The sequence below is a fragment of the Oryctolagus cuniculus genome, chromosome 7 (genome assembly GCF_964237555.1).
Source record: "Oryctolagus cuniculus chromosome 7, mOryCun1.1, whole genome shotgun sequence".
In the NCBI taxonomy this organism is placed as follows: domain Eukaryota; kingdom Metazoa; phylum Chordata; class Mammalia; order Lagomorpha; family Leporidae; genus Oryctolagus; species Oryctolagus cuniculus.
Window position 1 is genome coordinate 139679665 of NC_091438.1, and position 22300 is coordinate 139701964.

General features: G+C 59.8%; 2 protein-coding genes across 4 annotated transcripts in view; both read left to right on the top strand.

The window, feature by feature from the left end:
- Positions 1 to 22300, top strand: part of RNF19B (ring finger protein 19B) — a 269313-nt gene that overhangs the window by 76488 nt on the left and 170525 nt on the right. The gene's annotated exons all lie outside the window — the stretch shown is intronic.
- Positions 10903 to 18199, top strand: FNDC5 (fibronectin type III domain containing 5). Of its 3 annotated transcripts, none has more exons than XM_017350214.3 (6): positions 10903 to 11291; positions 12683 to 12798; positions 13492 to 13690; positions 14001 to 14090; positions 15665 to 15798; positions 16165 to 18199. In XM_017350214.3, the coding sequence occupies exons 1-6, from the start codon at positions 11084 to 11086 to the stop codon at positions 16168 to 16170; spliced, it is 753 nt and encodes a 250-aa protein (XP_017205703.1). In that variant the 5' UTR covers positions 10903 to 11083; the 3' UTR covers positions 16171 to 18199. The 3 variants fall into 3 exon arrangements, with proteins under 3 accessions (XP_017205703.1, XP_002720716.2, XP_051688077.2); XM_002720670.5 differs by having other exon boundaries at positions 11043 to 11291; positions 16728 to 18199; XM_051832117.2 differs by having other exon boundaries at positions 11043 to 11291; positions 15979 to 16378.

The window sequence follows — 22300 nt, forward strand, 5'->3', positions numbered from 1 at the left end:
TTGCCTCCTCCAGGCTGGCTGCCAGGCTCAGCCCCGAGGCTCCACTGCTTTTCTATGAGGTGACTCCTGTGCCCTGCTTGCGGAACCCCAAGCTGGCTGCATCCTGTCCCCTCGGTAGCCAGGGCTTCTGAAAGCAGGGAGGCCACTCCTCCTCCCCCTGGGCACTCCCTCCTCCCTTTGGCATTCCCTACACCTAGAATGAGCAGGGCAGCTCCAGGCAGAGTTTGGGGCCTGGTGGGCTCTGCTGACTACTTCCCATCAGGCACAGAGAGGCCTCGCTGAGCCAAAGACCTGCACACCACGGTCCCAGGGTCCTGAGCTGGTGCCCTGAGCCACAGCCCGAAAAGAAGGGTGAAGGGCCCTCTGTTCAGGGGGCCTGGGCCCCTTGCTTCCAGACAACTGGGAGCAAGTCTCCCTGTCCTCAGAGCTGGGCAGATGACGTTGTGCACACAGATGACGCCGGTGACCCTGCGGCCTGCAGCTCTGCCTCCCTTGCGGATCTGTTGTGTTCTCATCCTCTTTTCCAGCTCGGAGAGAGGCGTCCAGCGGGCGGGCAAGGCTCAGCCTGGGGAAGCAGGAGAGGGGTCGCTGCGCATGGAAGAGCAAGTCCCAGCTTCAGAGCAGTGACGCAAGGGGGACAGAGAGAGCCAGGTGGCTCCTTCCGCTACCCCCAGAGAGACCAGCTCCCCGGAGGCCAGGGAGAAGCCAGCAAGGACGCACATCTCTGGGGCACCGACAGGAAGCAGAGCATTCTCACTGGCCCCTCAGTGAGCCTCAGGACACACTCAGGTCACTGTCGTCTTACAGAGGCGGGTCCTGGGGCTCAGAGGCTTCCCTGGCTGAGGTAACACAGCAGGCAAGTGACAGTGTCAGAATCCAGACCCAGCTCTGCACGTCTCAGGAGCCCAGGCCCCTCCCTGGAAGCCCCCCAGGGAAGCTGGTGGAGGTGATTCTTCCCTAGCCCCCCCCCCCGAGGCCCAGCCCCCTCCCCACCCATTCGCCTCTGGTCCCAAACGGTTTGGAAAATCCTGATGGGACCAGATGGTGGAGACAGATGGAGTGAAAAGCATCTCGGGGCTGAATTACACAAACAAACATTGATAAAGTGATTAAAACCTCAAGCCACCCCTTTCCCAAAGGCCCTGCCCACCCCCACTTGGAACACAGTGAGCCGGAAGGTGGGGGCCCTGGGGGTCTCCAGATCTCTGGAGTCTCAGCCCGACCCATCCCAGCTTCTGCCCAGCCTGCTCTCCGCCAGGGACCACCCCCGGACCAGAGCCCAGGGCGCAGCGCTGCCAGGAGCACAGCCCGGGAGGAGGAGCAGGGGCTGGCTGTTCCCGAGGGAGCTGGGCCACGAGGAACCCATGGCTGGGGGTGGGGGGAGTCCCAGAGCTGGAGCCGCAGACCCACAGTCCACAGGGCGGTAGAGGTACGGCCAGGCTCCCTGCAGGGAAGCCCCATGTTAGACGAGGGCCTCAGAGAGGCTGCCCAGGTCACACAGCAGCCTTGCCACCCCTCTGCCCTCCAAAGCAGGGCTGACCCCTGCCCCACCATGCACCCATGGTGGAGGGGGACACTGGGGCTGGTGCTGCCTCTGTAAATGGAAGCAGCAGTGAGGCTTAGGAGAGGAAGCCAGGGCAGAGCCTGGCGTGGGGCCTGCACACAGTCAGCGCCCAGCTCCTGCTGGATCCGGTGGCTGGGGGCGGATTCTGGTGTTGAGAGAGCTACCGCAGAGCAGAGGTCTGGGGTGCAGGTCCTGCAGGCAGCCCCCCGAGACTGTCGGGGGATGGCTGCAATGCCCCTGACTCCCTGGCAGAGGCAGCTGAGCCCCGTGCCACGCCGAGTCGGGTGCCAGCGGCAGGGACAGCAGTGCCGCCAAGCTGGCCGCTCAGTGTGAGAGCACGGACGAGGAGGAAGAGCCAGCTTCCAACCATGGCACAGCTTTCCCCCGCTGTGGGGCCGTGAGCAAAACCTCTGCGCTCGGCCCTTCTGTTTCCTTCTCCATAAAACCCATGTTTCCAGCTGCAGCCTGGGCTCGCTCCCCGAAGCCCACAGACACCTGGAACTCAAGCCAGCCAGTGTCCAATACCCCCAACCTGCCTGGGCCCTGGCTCCTCCCTCATCCACCAAACAAGCTCAGGGCCCTGCCACATCCGGGAGGGAGCACTCCCGCTTCCCTACCCTACACCTGCTCCCTTCCCGAGTCCCGCCCAGTGGACCTGTTCTGCTCCTCACACCTCCACCTGCTCCAAATCTCATCATCTCCCTTCCTCTGTGACCATCCCAGGCCCCCCGCTGCCTGCCAGAGCAAAAGGACACTGGGGCCGGTGCCGCGGCTCACTAGGCTAATCCTCCGCCTGCGGCGCAGGCACCCCGGGTTCTAGTCCCAGTCCGGGCGCCGGATTCTGTCCCGGTTGCCCCTCTTCCAGGCCAGCTCTCTGCTGTGGCCCGGGAAGGCAGTGGAGGATGGCCCAAGTGCTTGGGCCCTGCACCCCATGGGAGACCAGGAGAAGCACCTGGCTCCTGGCTTCGAATCAGCGCGGTGCCCCGGCCGCAGCGCACCAGCCGCGGCAGCCATTGGAGGGTGAACCAACGGCAAAGGAAGACCTTTCTCTCTGTCTCTCTCTCTCACTGTCCACTCTGCCTGTCAAAAAAAAAAAAAAAGGACACTGGGGTGGAGGCTCCCCAAGCACACCTCAACCCTCACCTCCCATGGCTGCACTGCCTCCTCCCGCACCCCATCCTTCTCCCTGCCCTAATTCTTCCACATGGGATTTGATGTAGACGGGGGCGGGCGGAGAGCTACCAGCTGGGGTCGCCTCCCGGCCAACCCCTGCCCAGCCCAATAAGCCCTCTGTCCGCTTAGCTGGAAAGGCCTCAGGGATTGGCTCGAGTGGGCAGTCACGTGCCTGAGATCACCCAGACAAGCCCGCCCTTTTGCCCCTGCCCCAGTCACAGCCTCTTGGGTGGCAAGGGTTCGGATCTGTCTTCCCGGAGTCCGAGTCCGGCGCTGGGGTGCTGCCTCGCTCTTCTCCTCTTGGTCTGTCTGGCCTTCGTCGGACCCAGCTGCCTGGAAAGTGTTCCTGGAGTCACAGCAAAGGGGGCGATCACTCTTTGGGAGTGGAGCGGACGGCAGGAGGCTGGGTTTCCCCTTGCAACTTTCTAGGCCACTCTGCTGGAATGTGTTACTACCTGTGAGCGCGTGGGATGTCCAAGACTTGAACCCTAAAGAGCCGAGGTTTTAAAAAGAAAAGCTCCTCCCAAGTGGGGCTCTGCATCCCAGCTCCGCCAGGAAAGCTGCCCTGGAGGCTCTCCTCCCTGTCTGCTCCCTCACCACCTGCAGAAGATCGTGGAGTCCCCCTCGGAGGGGCTGCGCCCACCACTACCCAGCTGGAGCCCCCGGAGCCCCAGCATTCCTATACAGCCTCCCTGCAGAGCTGTTGAGAGCAGCGTGCAAGACACCGTGGAGCGAGGTGCGCGTTCAGGGGGCTGCCCCGTGACACTGCAGGCTCAGGGGTGCACACTCATGGCCGGCAGGGCAGGTGCCCTCACGCACACACACACACTAGCTCTAGGATTCTGCTCACAGCTGCTGTTTTCTCCATTTTACAGGACTGGAAACTGAGGCCCACAGACGTGGCTTGCCTTGCCTGAGGCTGTGCGTGGTGGTACAGCCAGATCCAAGATGACATCTGGCTCTGTCTCTGAGCTCCTTCCAGTGGGCCAGGGTGCTTTGGAAGAGTGGGGGCTTCCCCGAGGGTCCCAGAGTCCGGGGTCCCCACCCCCCGACTCAGCAGTTGCCCCATCCCAGGGGCCTCCCAATCTGTCTTTTCCTGGGAACACCGGGCTGCTCTCACTGTTAGCACCTTAGGTTCTCCTGAGACTGGGGACTGCCTCCTTGTTTCCATGGTAACAGTGAACCGAGGGGCCTCCTGAATCAGTGCAGGGATCCTGCACCTGCACCTGCAAGTCTGAGGAATCCCTGGGCTCGGGCAGCCTTTGGCACATGCACACGCATGCACACCCTTGCCCCTCATGGACACACGTGTACACCTTTGCACTTGCAGTCACACCCACCGTGCTCCAAGCCCTTGGCCCACTGACCCTGAGGAGGGTCCGGACATCATCCTGCCTGACTCGATGCTTCTCTCGGCCACCCCGGCCCACTCAGGTCCAGGGAAGGGCTTAGGGAAACGAGAGACTTCCACTTCATAACAATTCCCACTGAGGCAGTTGTAGATACCAGATGCCCACTTCTGCGTGTTCTTTCTTTCTTTTTTTATTATTTATTTATTTGAGAGGTAGAATTATAGACAGTGAGAGGGAGAGACAGGGAGAAAGGTCTTCCATTCGCTGGTTCACTCCCCCAATGACCAAAATGGCCAGAGCTGCGCGAATCCAAAGCCAGGAAGCAGGAGCTTCTTCCGGTTCTCCCATGCAGGTACAGGGGCCCAAGCACTTGGGCCATCTTCTACTGCTTTCCCAGGTCATAGCAGAGAGCTGGATTGGAAGTGGAGCAGCCGGGACTAGAACCGGCACCCATATGGGATGCCAGCACTGCAGGCAGAGGATTAACCTACTGCACCACAGCACCAGCCCCTGCATCTTCCTTTTCACAGGTGACATCCTCTGTAGTCCCCACAGTGCCACTGTAGCACAGGTGCCAGATGAAGAAACCAGCTCAGAGAGGTGAGGCAGTTTGCCTAAAGTCACACAATAGGGATGGGCTGAGCCAAGGTTTGAGCCCAGGAGTGTTTGGCTCCAAGCCTGGGGCTCTGCCCTCTTCACCAGACCCCATGAGCATCCCTCTGGGACCCCAAACACAGATGGGCGTGTCCGGCAGCAGGTGGGACCAGAAGGGAGACCTCCCAGGTGGGACAATTCCTGGCTTTGCTACTCGGGGTCATTCTGTTCCTTCTGCAGCCTCCAGCCACCGTCAGGACACAGAAGCGGGGAGGGGGGGTCTGCAGGACGCAGAGCCTTTCCTCCTACTGACTTTTCCCCAACTGGTAGAAGAGGAACTTTTCTGCCGGGGAAGCTGCCTGGATTCACCCTCAGCTCCTCCCCCTCCAGCTGCCAGCCTGGCTCCCACCTCTCCTGCAGACTTCGGAGGAACAAGGGGGCTTGAGGCCGGAGGCCGGACCAGCCTGGTCACCCTGTGCAGAGTTGGGTGGGCTGGGGGATGTCTTCCAGGAGGCAGCTCTCAGCAACAGGGAGATCTGACAGTGAAAATGGACTGCTATTAAGGTAATGAGTTCCCCGTCCCTGGAGGCATCCCAGGCTGATATGCACTGGATGTCTTAGGCAATTTAAGACAAACAAGAATGGAGTGCCTGCCTCCTCCTCATCATCATCAGTGCCATCGTGTGGCCATTGTGACTACCCCTGGCTGGCCACCCTTTGTGTCAGGTACTTCAGGATAAGATGCAGAACCCTGTGTGGCCCATTTACAGATGAGGAAACTGAGGTGCACAGTGAGGTGGCGGCCAGACTCGGGCCCTGCCTTGCTGCTGCCTGTGGCCTGCCCACCTGGGCGCAGGCCTCCTGGGGCAGAGCCTGCAACGGAGCTGGAGGCAGAGCAACCTCTCCCAGCTGGGTCCCTGGGTCCCCTGGGACCTTTCCTGCAGCTGGCCAACCCTGGCTTTGCTGTGGCCGAGGTGTGCGCCCTCTGCTGGCCGGCCGTGTCCTGACCCTGCCCAGCCTGGTTACCTTGCGAGGTGGGCGTGTCCCTGAGCCCCACACCAGAGAAAACAGGTCCCCAGCCAGCTGAGCTGAGGAGCGGACTCCCAGGCTTCTACCCTTGTAGCCCTCCCTGGTGAGGAGGGGTCCCCACCCAGCTGCCTCCACTTCTGAATGCCACCTTTGTGCACTTGGACTCTCCAAAACAGGGCCTCGGGTGACAAGGGCACGTAGCTGGGAATGTCTCCAGAGGCAAAGCTGGGGTCCAGGCTGTGAGACATCCTGCTGCCACTGGCTTGCTCTGTGATGTCGCCGGGATTCTCCACCTCTCTGTGCACACTCTCAAGGACTGGAGGGTTCTGGGGAGGTCTCCTATGCCCCATCAGGCAGCCCCTGCTCGGGCTCCACGCCTCCTTCCCCTTCCACCCCCCTACACCACCCCCTCTTCGTTTCTCCCTCCCTCCCTGCTCCTCTCCACCCCCACCAGCACCTCCGCCACTCCGCTGCACTGCAGGGACTATTATTATCTTCCTTTCCCAGGGGAGGCAGCCGAGGCTCAGAGAGGTGGGGCTACTGGCCCAGCACCCCCCAGCCAGGTGTTGCTGGCTGCAGAATCTGGCCTGGGAGAGCTGACTCCTGCCCTGTTTCATCCCAGCTCACCCCCCCCCCCCCCGCACCTCATTCATCATCGGTTCCTACACAAAGGGCCCTGACAAACTGGCTTCTCTCCCTGTCACCTGCTACCGCCGGGCCAGGCCCCACCCCTGCTTGCCGAGCTGCTCACCGGTCGCCCCGCCCTGTTCCTGTTTTCTGCGGTTCAGTCTGAACACTGAGGCAGGCAAAGGGAGCTTTTTAAAACATACATCGGATCACATCAACTCTCTCCTTGAAGCCTCCCATGGTGAGTGGAGTCGATCTGCACTCTGGGCCACGCCCCCAAGGCCCTGGCCATCCAATCCCAGCTGCCCTCATTTCCTTGCCCACGTCTCCGATACCTCCCAGGGCCTTTGCATTTGCTGTGCCTGTGGCTGCAGCAGCCTTCCTGGGTGTGCTAAACCTGCCTCCTTTTCCTGCTTCAAGTCTCAGCTTGGATGACGCCCTCCTGAGCGCACGCGCGCGCGCACACACACATGCACACACACACCCATTCAGCTATGCTGTTCCTGCTACTCCATCTCTGCACAGCACCTGAAGCTGTGTCACTCCTTCATCACCTCGCTGATTTATGGCTCGTCTCTTGCCCAGGAGGTGAGGTCCATGGGGAGCTTGTCTTGTTTAATGTAGGGCCCGGCACTTAGTAGGCGCTCAAGAAGTATTGTTGAGTGAATAACGCCGTCTCTTGCCCCAACTTCCGCAGCGCGCTCAGAACAGCCTTTCAAACCCAGCCGAGTGTCCCACCCGGAGCCTGCAGCGAGCCCGGCCTTCCCCGTTTCCCCCCTGCATAGACACTGTACCCTCCCAGGTTCAGGCCCCGCAATTCCGTTTTCCTTCTGCCCTTCCCCCAGGCTGAGGCCCCCCTGACTGTCAGTCCTTACGTAGCTCAGACATCACCTCCTCCCAGCAGCCCTCCCTGCTCAGTTGATTCTTCTGCCCCTGTGCATGCTGAGTGCCCAGTGTTCCAGCAGGTAAGGCCCTGAGCACAGGAGCCCCTCAAGGTGCTGATTCATCACAGTGTCCCGAGCCCCCAGCCCCAGGCTGGTCTGGCACAGGCACTCAGGAGACATTGGCCCAGGCTGGCCTTTTCACTGCTGGGATGGAGAATTGGGGGATTAGACAAGGCAAACTGGTATATCCCAGCTGTACAGCCCAAGGCAAGACACTCATTCTCTTTGGGCCTCAGTTTCCTTGTCTGTAAAATGGGTATAACAGTCCCAACTGACAAGGATTCAGAGAGACTTTTCTTACGTGTGCAACATGCAGGCAGAAGGAGAGTAACAGGTGCAGGGTTGCCCCCTTCCCTCTGTGGTCCCGGCCCTCAGTTCAGCAGCTTCCTTGAGCAGCAAGCCCCCTCAAGCCTTCCAAAGAAGGCTTTTTATTTTTTTATTTTATTTTAAATTCTTTCTGAATGTCTACTGATTTTCTTCTACTTGAAAGGCAGAACAACAATGACAGAATGAGAGAGATCATCCATCTACTGGTTCACCCCCCAAAGTCCCTGCAACAGGAAGGGCTGGGCCAGGATGAAACCCAGAGCCTGGAGCTTAATCTGCTTCTCCCACATGGGTGGCGGGGACCCACCCACTTGAGCCAGCACCTGCTGCCTCCCAGGGTGCGCATTAGCAGGAAACTGGAATTGGAAGCTGAGCCAGGATTTGAACCCAGGCACTCTGACGTGGGGTGCGGGAGGGGCAATGTGCCAAATGCCCACCCCCAGCGAAGGAGACTGATGTCCCCTGGTGAGCCCTTGTCCTCTGAGGTCCTTTGAGGTGAGGGGGAGTGACTGCCAGGCTGGATCAGCCCTGCACTGGAGCCACGTCCCTGAATGTGAGATCTGGCTCCAGAGCTCGCTGGCGGTAAGAGCCAGGGCGTGCCCCTCGTCTCTCTGATCCTCGGCTTCCTCACTTGGTACGGGAGCTGATAACCCGCTCCATCCTAAGACTCAAAAAAATAACGCAGATGAAGAGCCACACTCTGGCAGGTGCTCGGGGCAATCTCCTGGGCTTCTCCGATTCTCCCCATAGCTTGGGGATGCCAGCGTGGGGCCCCAGGCTATCAGAGGAGCCTTCCTATTCTAAATGGCTACTGGGATCTGGCTTGGACCTCTGCAGTCCGAGGTGCTGAGGCCCTGGACGGCTCTGGACTCCCATGAGGGTCCTGGAGCGGGTGACTCCACCAGGTACCAATGTGGAGTCTGTGGAGTCCCCCAGAGAGCAGTGAGGGTGACTTGGGAGGACAGAGGCACACTCGCAGCCCCCACACAGATCCTGTTCATGGATTTGTTCTCCCACTGCTGTGTTCCCAGGATGTTGCCCAGAGCCCAGTCTACACTAGCTGCTCAGCAATGCGTTGAAGAACAAATGTATTCCCTGCAGTTAACACTTATTAAGCACCTACTGGATCTTGGACTCTGTGCCAAGGGGCAGTGCACATCAAGCTGTGGGTTCCCAGGCTCACACCAGCTCTTCCCACCCCCGGCCCCAATCCCACTGGCTGCCAGGCTCTAAGCACACGACTCCCACCATAACTGACACAGTGCCCAAGCACCTCCGCATGATGAGGCCTCCGGGTCCTCCCAGTCCCCCTGGTCCCCCACTCCAGCCGCCTTCCCTCACCCGGCTTCCCAGTGCCCTAGAGCTACCTGGGCTTTTACCCGGAAAGGCCAGCAGGTGGCGCTAAGGCGCCCCTTTCCCCAGAACTGGACTCCATACCAGACCCCTACAGGACCCTCTCCCTCCCATTACCCCACCACCACCTCACCCCACCCCCCGACTCCCCGGCGGGGACAAGAGTGGATCCTGCTGACCTCTAACTGACCCCTCTTCTTCCTGCTGGCTCTGTGATGGAGGCCCGAGGAGGCTCCAGCTGCTCCTAGGGGCCCCCTGATTGCCTTTTCTGCCTAGCGGTGGGGGTGGGGGTCTCTAGGGGCCAAGCTGCAGCTGGTGGGGCGGGGCAGTTGGGGCGGGGCAGGCAGCAGCTGCCAGAAGAGAGAAAGAGAGAGTAAGGAGAGACAGAAAGGAGAGAAGGAGAGAGGTGCTCTGGCTCTTGGCTCCAACTGAGACGGGTCCAGGTCCCAGCTGAGTTTCACCAAGGACAAGGTATGTGGTGGAGGAAACAGATGGGGCTGGAAGCAGGGGCAGCCTGCCAAGGACGGGTACAGAGGGGCTGAGCTGTAAGATTCTGCTGTTCAACAACTGGTCCCCTCCCCTCTCACCCCTCCTAGGAGACCAGGCAGGACCTTGGGGCCAGTGGAGGGAGCCCTGGGTGCGCTCTGCGAGGCGAGGGTTTTCCTGCTCTGCGAGGCGAGGGTTTTCCTGCTGCTGCCCTAGACTGTGTGAGAATCTGCCCAAAGATCTTCCCGGCTCCCAGTCTCAGTTCCTTAATCTAACCCCCACCCCGTCCCCGCCCTGGTGGGGGTGGATCTCAGGACATCCAGTGTGATTATTTCTCAAGATGTCCCCTTCCCACGGGGGACCAGCCCTCTAGGGCCGTTGGGGGACCAGAAAGCAAAGAATGCCCTGCTAGTGTGTGTAGGGGGGCAGGAGGTATTCAGTGGGGGAGGGGCCCCCAAGACAGATGGGGGCTCGCTCTGTGGCAGGGCATCCAGGACCCTGGTTCACGCCTTTCTCCTCAACTCTGTTTCCCTGGAACTTGGCACTGGGACACCCTCATTTGGTGTCCGTGGTCCAGCTGCCTGATGGTCCCTGGGTAGGATGGAGGGTGTAGGCGAGCGCACCTCTCTGCCAATCACAGTCGTGGATCGTAGCCAGGAAAGTGCTAGGCATACGGCTGTCTCCAGGGTACTGGGGGGAGGGAGGGTCATGCAGCCCTTTAAGAGCTGTGGCTGCTGCCGGCCCCGCCCCCTGCACTTTACAGCCATTAGCGCCATCCGCACTCACAGGCCAGGGTGGGGGCGGCGGCCCCGCAGCCGTGCCCCCCTCCCACTGCTCTTAGAGATTGTTCTAGACTGTGCTGTGGTCGGAGAGGAGCTGCCACGGCACATTCTAGAATCTCAGGGACCCAGGGGATGTGAAGTCACCAGGTGGGGAGTCAGAACAGCCTGGGTTCAAATCCTGCTGCTGTGGGTCCTGGGACTAGCCAAGTAGCCGGTCTGAAAACACCGAAGGCGGGCAGGCCTCAGCGGGCTGCACCTAGCACACACACTCACCGGCGCTCTCACGGTGGGGACGAAAACGGAGACCCTAGGAAGGGAAAGGACTGGGCTGGGGTCCCAGGGCGAGACCCTCCCGTGACTCCGAGAGCCCTCAGTAAGCACGGAACACCGACTGTCTGTTTGTACCTGCCGTGTTCCCACCCCTGCGGGGTTCCTCTCCGCAGTTCACTCCTGCCCCAGCCAGCAAGGCCTCGGATCTGGGGGTGAGGGTGGGGACACCCAGGCCATTCTGGGGTGGAGCGGATGAGCGTCCCTCCTGCTTCCTGGGAGAGGGCAGAGTTTGGGGCCCGCTCGGGGTCTGGGTCGGGGGTGCGGGGCGACAGGGTGGGGGCTGGCGGTGGCTGGCCACCCGCGGGGGTAGGGGGCGCACGGTCCGCCGAGCGCCCGAGTTGGGTACCCGGCCGGCGCCCGGAGCCAGCCGGGGCGCCCTCCGCCCCTCACCCCGCCCCCGCTCTCCCCGCAGCGGGGGCGCCCCGCCCCCCGGGCGCCCGACGTGGACGCGGCCGCGGCCGCCGCCGCCACCGCCGCTGCCGCCGCCGCCGCCGCGCGGGAGTCGCTGTCCGCGGAGCCGACATGCAGGCGGCGCGGGGCGGCGCGGGGCAGCCGGGCCGGGCGGGCCGCGGGCCGGAGCGTGAGCGCCAGCGGTCGCCGGGCGCCGGAGCCGTGTTCCCCTGCGCCGCCCCGGGCCGGCCGGCCGGAGGGGCCGCCATGCGCCCCGCGCCGCCCCGCGCCGCGCTCCGCCTGTGGCTGGGCTGCGTCTGCTTCGCGCTGGTGCAGGCGGGTAAGGGGGCCCCGAGCGGGGCCGGCGGGGGGCGGGCCGGGCCGGGCCGGGGCAGGCTCCTCTCCCGCCCCACGCACCCGGGACTCCTTGGGTCCCTCCCCCGCGCCCTAGGGAGCCCCTGTCTCTGCAGTTCAAGTGCCCCCCAGCCCAGCCCCCAGCTGCTTCCAAGCCGTCTTGACCCCGGCACCCGTCCTTGAGCCTTCAAACCTTGTGCCGTCATTCACCCCTGGGGTTTCAGGGTTTTGTCATCCCTCTACCCCCGACCCCCGAATCCCAGTCCCTGGCCCCAGCCTGCGCCTCAGACTCCCGAGCTCCTTCTCTGGCCCAGGGAGCAGCCGAGGACACCGTGGGCCTCGCTCCCTGGCCACAGACCTGCCAGGGCCCTGCCGGCCGCCTCTGCAGGCCCTGGCCCGCCAGGGTGCAGAGTGGGTAGGCGGGCCCCTGAGCCGGGTGCCACAGCCTCCTCCCGGCCTCTCCTACCGCCCTGTCCTCTGGCTGCACTGCCTGGCTGTCCCTCCCTGGGTGGCCCCGAGCGCCAGTCTCCTGCTCAGCCTGCAACACTCTGGGCCCTTCTCTGGCATCCCTGCAGCTGGCCCGTCCCTTCTGGGCCTCGTGTCTACTTGTCCGCGGGGTCTGGGGCGCCTCGAGGGGCAGCCCCTCGCCCTGGAGATCAGAGCTGGCAGGAAACGCACTGCCCTCTCCTGGGAGTTCTCCTTCCTGGCCCCCATTCCTGCCCCGTCCCTCCTACTCTCCTCCTCCTGGGGTGGCCACTCCTCAGCTCTCCTGTCCAGAAGGTCCCAGCTGCCCCTGCCACCACCACCCCCCAGCCTCTTGGGGCTGAGGGAGAGCGGGGAAGAGGCCGGCACAGAGGCGTCCCCAAGCTGCGCTTTGCCCGGATCACTATGGGGGGCAAGGTCCTCACTTGCCCTCACTCCCACCCCAGGGCTGCTTCCGCTGGGCTTCTCTGGGTCTTTCTCCTTCCCTCAAGGTCACGCACTTGACAGGGCAGCCGTGTAGAGCGAGCACTGGACCTGGAGTCCTTTCGGCTGCCTTTCATCAGACTCACCCCCACCCGTCACCTACGTGCCCTCCCCCGTGACTCCCTGACTGCAGCCACCCACCCATTGGGTCTGACCCTGGCTCAGGCCCATCAGCTGTAGCCTGGGACCCCTGGGGGCCAGTAGGGCCTGGTGTGCTAGACACAGGGGCAGCCTTGGGCCTCCCAAGCCCCCGTCCCCACCCCATGTCAACGACCCCATCTGAGACTTTGCTTCCTGCCTTCCCCTGTGCCTGGCCTGGCCCAGGTTTCCCTTTCTCACCTCTGAGACCCGGGGTCTGGGCTGCACAGTGGAGGGTGCTCAGGCTCAGGTGCCTCCCCGCCCCACCCCCAGACAGCCCCTCAGCCCCAGTGAACGTCACGGTCAGGCACCTCAAGGCCAACTCGGCGGTGGTGAGCTGGGACGTCCTGGAGGAGGAGGTTGTCATCGGATTCGCCATCTCTCAACAGGTAACCCTGTGGGCCCGGGGACGGCAGTGGGGTGCAGAGATGGCGAGGAGAAAGGGGCTCAGGGAGACAGATGGGCAGCAGGTTGCACATCTGGAATTGGGCCCCAGGAGCAAGGCTCAGGGGCTTATGGGAGTTAAGAAGAGCCCGAGGCTGCTCTCAGATAACCGTGTGTTTAGGACCTGGCTGGCTGCAGTTCTCAGTGTGTGGCCTTGGACAACTTTCCTAAACTCTCTGATCCTCATCTGTGAAATGGAGACAATGGGGGCCATTGTTGTGGTACACCAGGTTAAGCTGCCACTGGCAACACCAGCACCCTGTATCGGAGCACCAGTTCTAGGCCTGGCTGTCCCGCTCCCCATCTACCTCCTTGCTGATGCCTGAGGGAAGGCAGTGGAAGATGGTCCAAGTACCTGGACTCCTACCACCCACCTGGGAGCCCTGGACGGTGTTGCAGGCTCCTGGCTTCGGCCTGGCTCAGCCCCAGCTCTGGCGGCCATCTGGGAAGTGAACCAGAGGATGAAGATTCTCTCTCTCTCTCCTTCTCGCTCTGTGACTCTGCCTTTCAAATACATAAAATAAATCCATTTTTAAAAATGGGGAGCTGGGTAGCCAGCGGTGGGGGCTGGTTAAGAGCGTCAGTGCTGGGAGGCGTGGCCAGGCTCTGACGGCCCCCGCGGGCACCCGCCTTTGCAGAAGAAGGACGTGCGTATGCTGCGCTTCATCCAGGAGGTGAACACCACCACACGCTCGTGCGCCCTCTGGGACCTGGAGGAGGACACCGAGTACATCGTGCACGTGCAGGCCATCTCCATCCAGGGCCAGAGCCCGGCCAGCGAGCCGGTGCTCTTCAAGACCCCGCGCGAGGCGGAGAAGTTGGCCTCCAAGAACAAAGGCAGGCCGGGTCACCGCTGGAGGGGCAGGGGAGGGCAGGGCCAGGGCTGGGGCTGGCGGCTTCGGGAAAAGCCCCTCCTGCCCAGAATCCTCCCCGGAAGAGGGTTTCCCCGAGACGCTGGGTGTGTCCACTTCCGCCCTGAGACTGGGTTCTCCCGCTGCCAGCCTGCACGGCCATTGGTGTGGTTCCTTCGGGTGGGATGCGTGGGCACCTGCAGCTCTAAGCCCCTGCTGTCCTGGGCTGGCCCCAGAAGGGGCGCTGGGCAGGGTGGAAGGAACCCTGGACCTATGCTGTCTGTCTCTCGCCACAGACGAGGTGACCATGAAGGAGATGGGGAGGAACCATCAGCTGCGGACGGGGGAGGTGCTGATCATCGTGGTGGTCCTGTTCATGTGGGCGGGTGAGTGTGGCCTCTGATCCCCCCTGCTTTGACCCCCTGGCCAGACCCTCTTCTCTCACAGAAATAAAGGGACTTGGAGACATCCGAGGGAAGATGCAGAACGTCCGTGCGTCCCACCGGGGCAGCTCTGGGGGCCACGTGTGACCCCTTCTCTAGCCTGTGTGAAAAGTGCCCCCACCTGCACCCCGGCCCCCCGCTGTGTGCCCTCTCTGGCTCCTCTTTGCCTCAGGTGGCTGGACTCCCTGCTCTTTCCCCTCGGCCCGTGAGCTGCCCGAGGAGAAAGACAAAGTCTCACTCACCTTCACGCCCGGAACACCCACGCCGTCCAGCACCACGGTGCTGCCGTCACGGCTAAGAAGGGCACTGTGCTCGCGAGAACTCAGTGTGCAGGAAGCCAGCCCCCAGCTCGCCTCCAGCTCAATGTGGCGCATGCTGTGACAGTCCCATGCACAGGGGTAGAGTAGCGCTAGAAACCAGAGAGGAGGTAACATGGGGATTGGGCTTTGAAGGATGAACAGGAGTTCACTAGGCAGCCACAAGAGGAAGGAGCGCTGGGCCCGCTGTGTTCAAGAAGCCAAGTGAGCTCAGCCTGACTCAGTGTAGCTGGGCCCTGACGGAGGGGTGAGGGACGGTGAGGCCGTGGCGGGGTCTGCTCACAGATCTGACCGCCGCGCAAAGGCTTCGGGAGCCTGGTGGCCGAGAGGGCAGCCCCTGGTAGAGATGCAGTCAGCAAATTCCTTGAACACGAAGAAAAAGGAACTTGGGAAAAAGCAGGAGACACCATGGCTTGCACAGCAGAGGAGGGAGGTTTGCTTGTGGCGCTCTGAGACTTGGCACAGACAGTTTTACATAACCCTACCAGTAAACACGTGAATTAACCCCAGATCGTGATGTGATTCTCTCACAATGATGCTCGGGAGAGGAGCGGGGGGAGCTGGTTGCTAGGTGTTACCCATCATGGTGGAAAGTCAACAGACACCTAGGATGGATCAAGAAATCACTCTATACACGCAGAAGTAAAATGGGGAAAACACCCTGAAGCGGAGTCGGCTGCCTTAATACCGTGTGACATTTAAAAAGACGCCACATGCATGAAATTAACACGCTAGGGACCCTAGGCCCTGGGGCTCCTGTCCCGGCCGTGCTGCTGGGTGACCTTGAAGCCGCTTAGATTCCTCTGCATCAGGGTAAGCTCTCCTGGAAGCTGGGACCGATCAGAGCAGGCACCCTCCTAGGGTTACGGGGATTAAGTGAGACGGGACATGCCCGTGCACAGCGCAGGGCCTGGCACCTGCTCAACACACGCTAGCATTGCTTCTGTCTTCCCCTTAAGGGAACGGGGAGCTGCCAGAGGCGTACAGGAAGGGAGCGGGGAGACCTCAGGTGCAGGTTGGTTGTAGGCAGCGCAGCCCAGCAGCAGGGGAAGGTGAGGGACAGGTGGACAGAGGAGCCAGAGGCAGAGGGAGGCTGCTGCAGCGGTGCCGGTGAGACCACCTGGAAGGAGCAGGAGCACGCGCCGGCGGAGCGCAAGGGGCAAGGCCTGGCCTCTGACTGCTGCTGCTTGTCCATCCCAGGTGTCATTGCTCTCTTCTGCCGCCAGTATGACATCATCAAGGACAACGAGCCCAACAGCAACAAGGAGAAAGCCAAGAGCGCGTCAGAAACCAGCACCCCAGAGCACCAGGGTGGGGGGCTTCTCCGCAGCAAGGTGAGGGCAAGACCTGGGGCTGGGGGGTGGCCCTGTGCCCTGTGCACTGGGAGTCCCTGGAGTGCAGGAGAGGTCAGCTCAGGGCTTGGCATGGCTGCAGCTGGGCAGAGCCAGGCTTGGCAGCTGCCTGTGTAGCACAAGGGACACTGACAATTCATTCTGGATCCTCTCCCTTTGCAGGATGCCAGGGGCCAGTGGTGGTTTAAAAAAAAAACTGCAGTGAGTGGGGCGGGCAGAATTCCTGGCCGGTGTGGGACGGCGGTGGGGGTGGGGTGGTGGTCTGGGCTCACTTCTGCTCCTGCCGTGCCGTGTGGCCTTGAGCAGGTGCGTCACCTCTGTGCCTTCATTTCCTCCTCTGTGAAACAGATATGAAAACCTTCTCAGTGCTTGCTCTGAGCAGCTCAGAAGAAAGGCAGTAGAGATGGGAAAGGATCTCACAGTCCTGGCGATGGCTGTCCAGCCGACATCTGCCCTCTGCATCTCCTCCTCCCCCCACCTCCTTGCACCCTCTGGCTTCCTGTCCTCTCTCCTGGCTTCTCTCTTTCTGGCGCCTGTGCCCGAAGCCTCTTATTAACTCCCACCTTCCAGAAGCACCTCCACAGTGTCAGGAGCTGAGGCTGCACTCAGAGGCAGATCTGCAGGATGTGAGCAGCAGCCCGGGGGAGGACTCTGCTGGGCGTGCGCTGGGTCCCAGGGTCCATGGGCCCAGGACCTGGTCTTGGCCGTTCAGCTGAGTGAGGCCGAAGGCCGGGTTTAAGAAGGCAGAGGGACGAGACATCCAGGCAGGGCTGCTCCTCCTTCCTTCCCACAAGGGACGAGAGCCTGGCCCTTAGGCTGCTGCTCCCTTCTTCCTCCTGTCCTCTCTGGTTCCAACCTTGCAAGAAGTCTGTTCAATTAGCCCTGGCCACTTCTCTCATTCTCTCTCCCAGTTTCCCAGTAAGCCCTCAGTGATCATCGAAGCCTGACTGTCTGCAGGGGAAGGATTTCCTTTTTCTTCTGTACTGGGCCCCAGGGAGAGGTGCGACTGCAGCAGGGGGAGGAGGCACAGCTGGCTGCACAGTCCCCTGCCCTGTCCTAGTCTGATGAAGGAGGCTGAACTACAAACCCAAATTCTGAAAAAAAAAAAAAAAAAAAAAAAAAGCCACACAACTCAAAGCCTGGCCCCATTCTGGAAAAGGCAAAGCTGCATGAGACACAGCCGCCTGCCTCCTCCTCTCCTGCACACAGCTCTGGGACCTGACAAGCGCTAAGACGGACTCCAGCTGTCTTGCAGACCCGGGGACATCAGGGAAGCCCGGGCTGCCCGCTGCGTGGGGGTGTGGCTGCCTGCACACCTTTTCTGGACCCAGGGACTTGTCCGTGGTGTGAAGCACACCTTTGCGAGTGTGTGAGACATCACGTTTTGTGTCTTTTGGAAAACAGAAGTTGAGGGCTGCACTCCAGAGGGCAGAGGGATTTCCCCCTAGGCCTGAGCTGGTTGCCTGCGTCTGGCTCCTCCGAACCTTACTTTGATTCTAAGCTCGTCAGTCTGGGGCCTTAAGAAGACCCGGAAGGTATTGGCCTCGTTTCCTTGGGAAGTGTCTCTTGGGAGTTTCAGCAGTGCTCGCGTGGATGACCCAAATGGCGCGTCCACATCCTGCGTCCGTCCGGGGGCTGCTAAACCATCCAGTCCACAGCGGAAGCTGCTGGAAGGCAGGTCTGAGCCATTCACACGGACAGGCAGTGCAGCCCTGGCTGTCGCCACTGCCCTCTGGTGCGGGGAGGGTCTTCATGTCTTGCCATGTCATCCGGGATTCTTGTGAGTTCCCCACGGTCCTCATGTCCTTCCCTAGAGCCTGAGTGGTGTGAGTGACAGGTCTCTCTCTCTGTCTCCACTGCCCCCTTCTGGTTAAAAGGTGCTCGATGCGGGAAGGCAACCTCTTCCCCAGGACTGATGCCTGCATGGGAGGAGGTGGACTCTGCATCTTCCACCGCTGGCCAAGGATGCAGCGTGGGAGGATGGCGCCCAGCACAAGTCTGGCACACAGTAGGCGCTCAGTAGACATTTGTTGAATTGGATGAAAAGAGCGGTGGCCCTCAGGCCGGAGAGCTGAAAGCCATCATCCAGTGACCGCCCCCTTTCCTTCCGGTCCACAAGAGCTCTCGTGGCTGGTCAGCCTTGGCTCCGCTCCGCCCGAGGGCGGCGGCACAGGGGACTGAGAGGGACCAAGGGCAGATGTCAGCAAGGCAAAGGGCTTCCTCAGGGGCGGGCATGAGGCGCTACTCATTGTCTTGTGACTTCCATCCCTGCGAGATGGGGCTGCGAAGGCCAAGGCCCCTTAGGGGAGAGGTCCTTACCTCTGATCCAGTTAGAGCAATAACCACTTTTTAAATGTAAAATAAAAAGACAAATGAAAAGGCACATCCTTGTCTGCTGGTAAATGCCCAAATGTTGCCCTCTTTTTCTGGCGGTTGGCAGCGAGTCAGGATGTGTGGAGGAGGCACCCCGTTCTCTCTCTCTCCATTTTGGCCTGCAGCATCTCAGGGACATGCCTGCCAGCCAAGCTGGAGTTGGAAGGGAAATCTCGAACAGATGGGGGTGCACGTGTAGGAGAAGAAAATAGCTGCCGCATCAGCCTCCTGCTGAGGCTCCCCCAAACCAAGCCGGGGCTGCCTCACCGCAGAGGTATGCGGGCTGCTGCTCCGGTTTTTAAACAAAGGGTTTTTCCCTCTGGAGGGGCTGCTGCTTTCCCAGGCCAAAGGAACGCAGCCCTGGTTTCCCCGCGGGAAGGAAGGAAGTGAAGAGGAGCTGCAAACGCTGCTTCACAGCCTGCTGTCTGGGGCTGTTAAAGGGGCATCGGTTTGATCCCAGCTGCAGGCTGGAAAGGCAGTAATGCTGTTAGCCAGTGAGCAGACCAGCAACCGGGGCAACTGGAAACATTCCAGGAAGAGCTTGGAGAGAAAAACCTCAGATAAGCAGGGCTTAGAGTAGGCTCTTCTGGAAGGTTCCGAAAGAGCGAAAGCAGGTCTCAGAGGCCAGGTGGGAAGGCAGGAAACCAATCAGCACACACAGTTCTAAGCCAAACCTCACAGGGGTACCTCCTGGGCCCTCTGTGCCCACCTAGTGCCAAATGATGGAGAAGCCCCATGGGCCTGGACAGTTGTCAGTGGGCGCGGAGCTTGCTGGAGTCTCATCTGCAGCCTCCTCTGTGCTTTCGGTGCCCCAAAGGGGACCAGGAGAGTGCAGCAAACACTCAGGGCTCAGACAAGGCTCCCAAACTCTACAACTGTGCTTCTCACGTCTAGTTCCAAAACGGAACCCTACCTCTGTGTCTTGGAACGTGGTCCTTTCGCCACCTCAGGTGGATCTGCAGGTTCCTCACAGCGTGGGAAGGGCATAGGCAGGCCTTTGAGCCCAAGAGACCGCACGGGCAGACCACAACAGGCCTGCGCGAGGCATGCTGGAACCAGGTAGGAGAGCCTGCCTGGTCGTCAGCAACTCCTCAGGCGAGACTTCGCTGAGGGCAGCCCTTGGTTTCCTAGGGGATTTCTGGAGCCCACCTGCCTCCCAGCATAGGAGCCAAGGACATCCTCCTAGGGAAACCCCAGGGCCTGGGGTGGGGGCGCAGACAGACTGGTGTTTCTGCAAGGCAGGAGTCCCTGGCCGCCAGCTTTTCAGAATGGGTCTCCTCTAAAATTCCTTTTCTAGACCTTTACACAAACATGTAAGGTCTCAACAGTCCACGCGGTGACGCTTCATGGTTTCAGACCTCTGCTGTCTCTCTCAACCTATTCCACATTTTGCTTTTAAGTAGCCTCCAAGAACAAATCGCTTTTATAATGGGACACTGTGCTCCGCCCCCAAGTTCCATCAGTCACAAACTACTCCTGCATTCTCAAATGTGGCCTGAAGCTAATGTTCAAGGAGATCTTCCTTTACAAACAGTTCCTTAGTTCTACATTTTGAACAGCTTTAAAGGGTATCCAAGATTCCATCCCACCCCCTTCCCAACGGGTGCTAGGAAGGCCAGTTTTTCTCGGCCATGTTCCAGTTGTCCTAAGGGGAGGAATGACAAGGCAGGAGCTTGTTCATGAAGGAATTCCACTGCTGACCAGCTGACATTCTCTGTGACAAGTGGAAATTTTTTTCCTAACAGGTGCTCTGGCATACAAAGCAAACACAGCCTGGAAACAGCTTAGAATAAATCTGTTTTCTCTTAGGAAAGCAGGACATCAAGAAAAGCAGGGAACTCCGCTTTCTAGTTTTAGGCAGTTGGGTTCTTTTTTCCTGTAGACGCTCAAAATGTGCTTTGAACGAATGAGCCTGTTCCTCTTAGACAAGGTCCATTTCTCATTTTCCGCCCCACTTTCTTATAACATAGGAGGAGCGGAGGGTGAGGGGCACCACCACCATTTCAGAGAATCTAGGCTGGTCTCTGAAACTTGCTGGCCACAGTAGTAACACTGCTGAAAAGGAAGCAAGCAGTAACTGGACAGGGAACTTCCACAGCTGGCGAGAGTAAAATGGGTTGAGCGCAGGCAAGAGTACTTCAGATCAGGACAAGAATGTCAAGTAGGGTCCGGCACTGTGGTGTAGCGGGTAAAGCCGCTGCCTGCAGTGCCAGCATCCCATGTGGGCACTGGTTCGAGTCCCAGCTGCCCCACTTCCGATCCAGCTCTCTGCTATGGCCTGGGAAAGCAGTAGAGGATGGTCCAAGTCCTTGGGCCCCTGCACCCACGTGGGAGATCTGGAGGAAGCTCCTGCCTTCAAATCGGCCCAGCTCCGGCTTTTGCGGCCATCTAGGGAATGAACCAGTGGATGGAAAACCTCTCTCTCTGCCTCTAAGTCTGCCTTTCAAATAAATTAATTTTTAAAAAAAGCCAAATAGCTGAGCACTTCACATTTAAGTCTAGCCCTCTGCCTGGAGTCAGAACAGACTTTCATCTAGAATGCACATCCTAGACACAACTTAGAGAACAGCAGGCCAATGAGCCGTCTGGACACGTTGCTGCTTATTTTCTGAGCAGGAGTTGAGCTTTTAAAAGCACTAGCTAACACAGGTGACAAGTTACTGGTGCTTGCCCTTTTCTCTCTGCTCCTGGGGTAAGTCCAAGTAAGCTCAGGTTCACAAAAGGACTCTCAGGAGCGCTCTCTCTCCCACAGCCACCCACGCCCGTCCAGCCCTCCCCCATGCTCCAGCAGCAGCGGTTTCTGGAGAAGCTGGGTCGAATCTGGTTTCTCACAGCCCTTCAAAGAAGGGATGCTGGGGGACAATGTGGCTTCTTCCTTCATACAGTGCTAGCACTGGACAAGCAGAGACCGAGGCAGGACGCAGCCACGGGGAGGAATGTGTGGCAACGCCTGCCTGGTGAGGGCTCAGCCACCTCCCCCTCTGCAAAATATTTCAGGCTCTCCCATGTCAGGTTCCTGACATGCACCTTTTGTAGCTGCAAATCCCAATCAACTTCTATCTGCTGGAACGCCTTTCTCAACACTGTAATTTACCCTCAAAAGAACAGGGAGCAAGTACCCTCGCCTTCCCGGTTCTGCATTCCATTAGCTGCTGCCCCTCCCTTACCCACTAACCTACCCACGCAGAGGAGGCAGGCAGACAGCTTCCTCCACGCCCGCAACAGACGCGGCCACAGCACGTACACCGCCGACAAGAACTTTTATTTCGTTTTAATGACATTAAACACAACTGCTACAAGAGAAGAAACATGATGAAGAGGAGGCACCGAACTTGTTTCATAACTGATCCTGACAACAGTGTGAGTGCATCAGGACCTGCAGTTGATGCAACCACACAGGTATTTCAGGCGCCTGACTTCCAGGTCAACTGAACAGCACATCTGTACTCTGCTGTGTCAAGACCCCTGTGGTGAGAACACCTCGGATGAACAAAGCTAGGGAGGCAGCTACATGCACGGACTCTCCTCGAATTTGAACACACAGCAAGAATTCCACCTGAAATGCTGGACTGAGAGGGCAACAAGTACGAGATCCCTAGCTGTGAAGAGATTCAGACTCCAGATTCTGTTCACTACCGTTTTTAAGGCAAACATGCCAGGTAATGAGTTTTCTTTGGTTTCTTTTCTTCTTCGAGAGAATGGCGTGTTAGCCACTAGAGAACAGCTCTCCCCCCACCCCACCCCTCAGCCCAACGAATTTAATCACACTGTGAAAGCTTTGGAAAAACAGAATTATCTGAACTAAGAGGGATTGTGATTGTCACATTTTCTAGTTAACCTGTCACTCACTTGATTTGGCAAAGGCAATGCTCCCAGCTCCCATTACACATTCAGTCTCAAACTCTGTACCAGGGGGCAGGAACATGAGGCCTTGATTTCCACATGAGCAAAATACTGTCCCTTTACACGCCTTGGGTTTTCTGTGGAGAACCAGACAGCTGCAATGCTGGCTACTCCAGCTACACTTCATTTTAATTGCTATGGTCCCAAAGGTGAGGTGTTTGGCAAGTCTCGCTCCATCAGGGTAATTTAGAGCAGCTTGAAGAAGTGA

Bases quoted from the DNA above. Each gene is read 5' to 3' on its own strand.
- FNDC5 (XM_051832117.2), top strand. From the start codon at position 11,084: ATGCAGGCGGCGCGGGGCGGCGCGGGGCAGCCGGGCCGGGCGGGCCGC. The intron at 12,799-13,491 runs GTAACCCTGTGG...CCGCCTTTGCAG, and splicing joins GATTCGCCATCTCTCAACAG to AAGAAGGACGTGCGTATGCT. The intron at 13,691-14,000 runs GCAGGCCGGGTC...CTCTCGCCACAG, and splicing joins GTTGGCCTCCAAGAACAAAG to ACGAGGTGACCATGAAGGAG.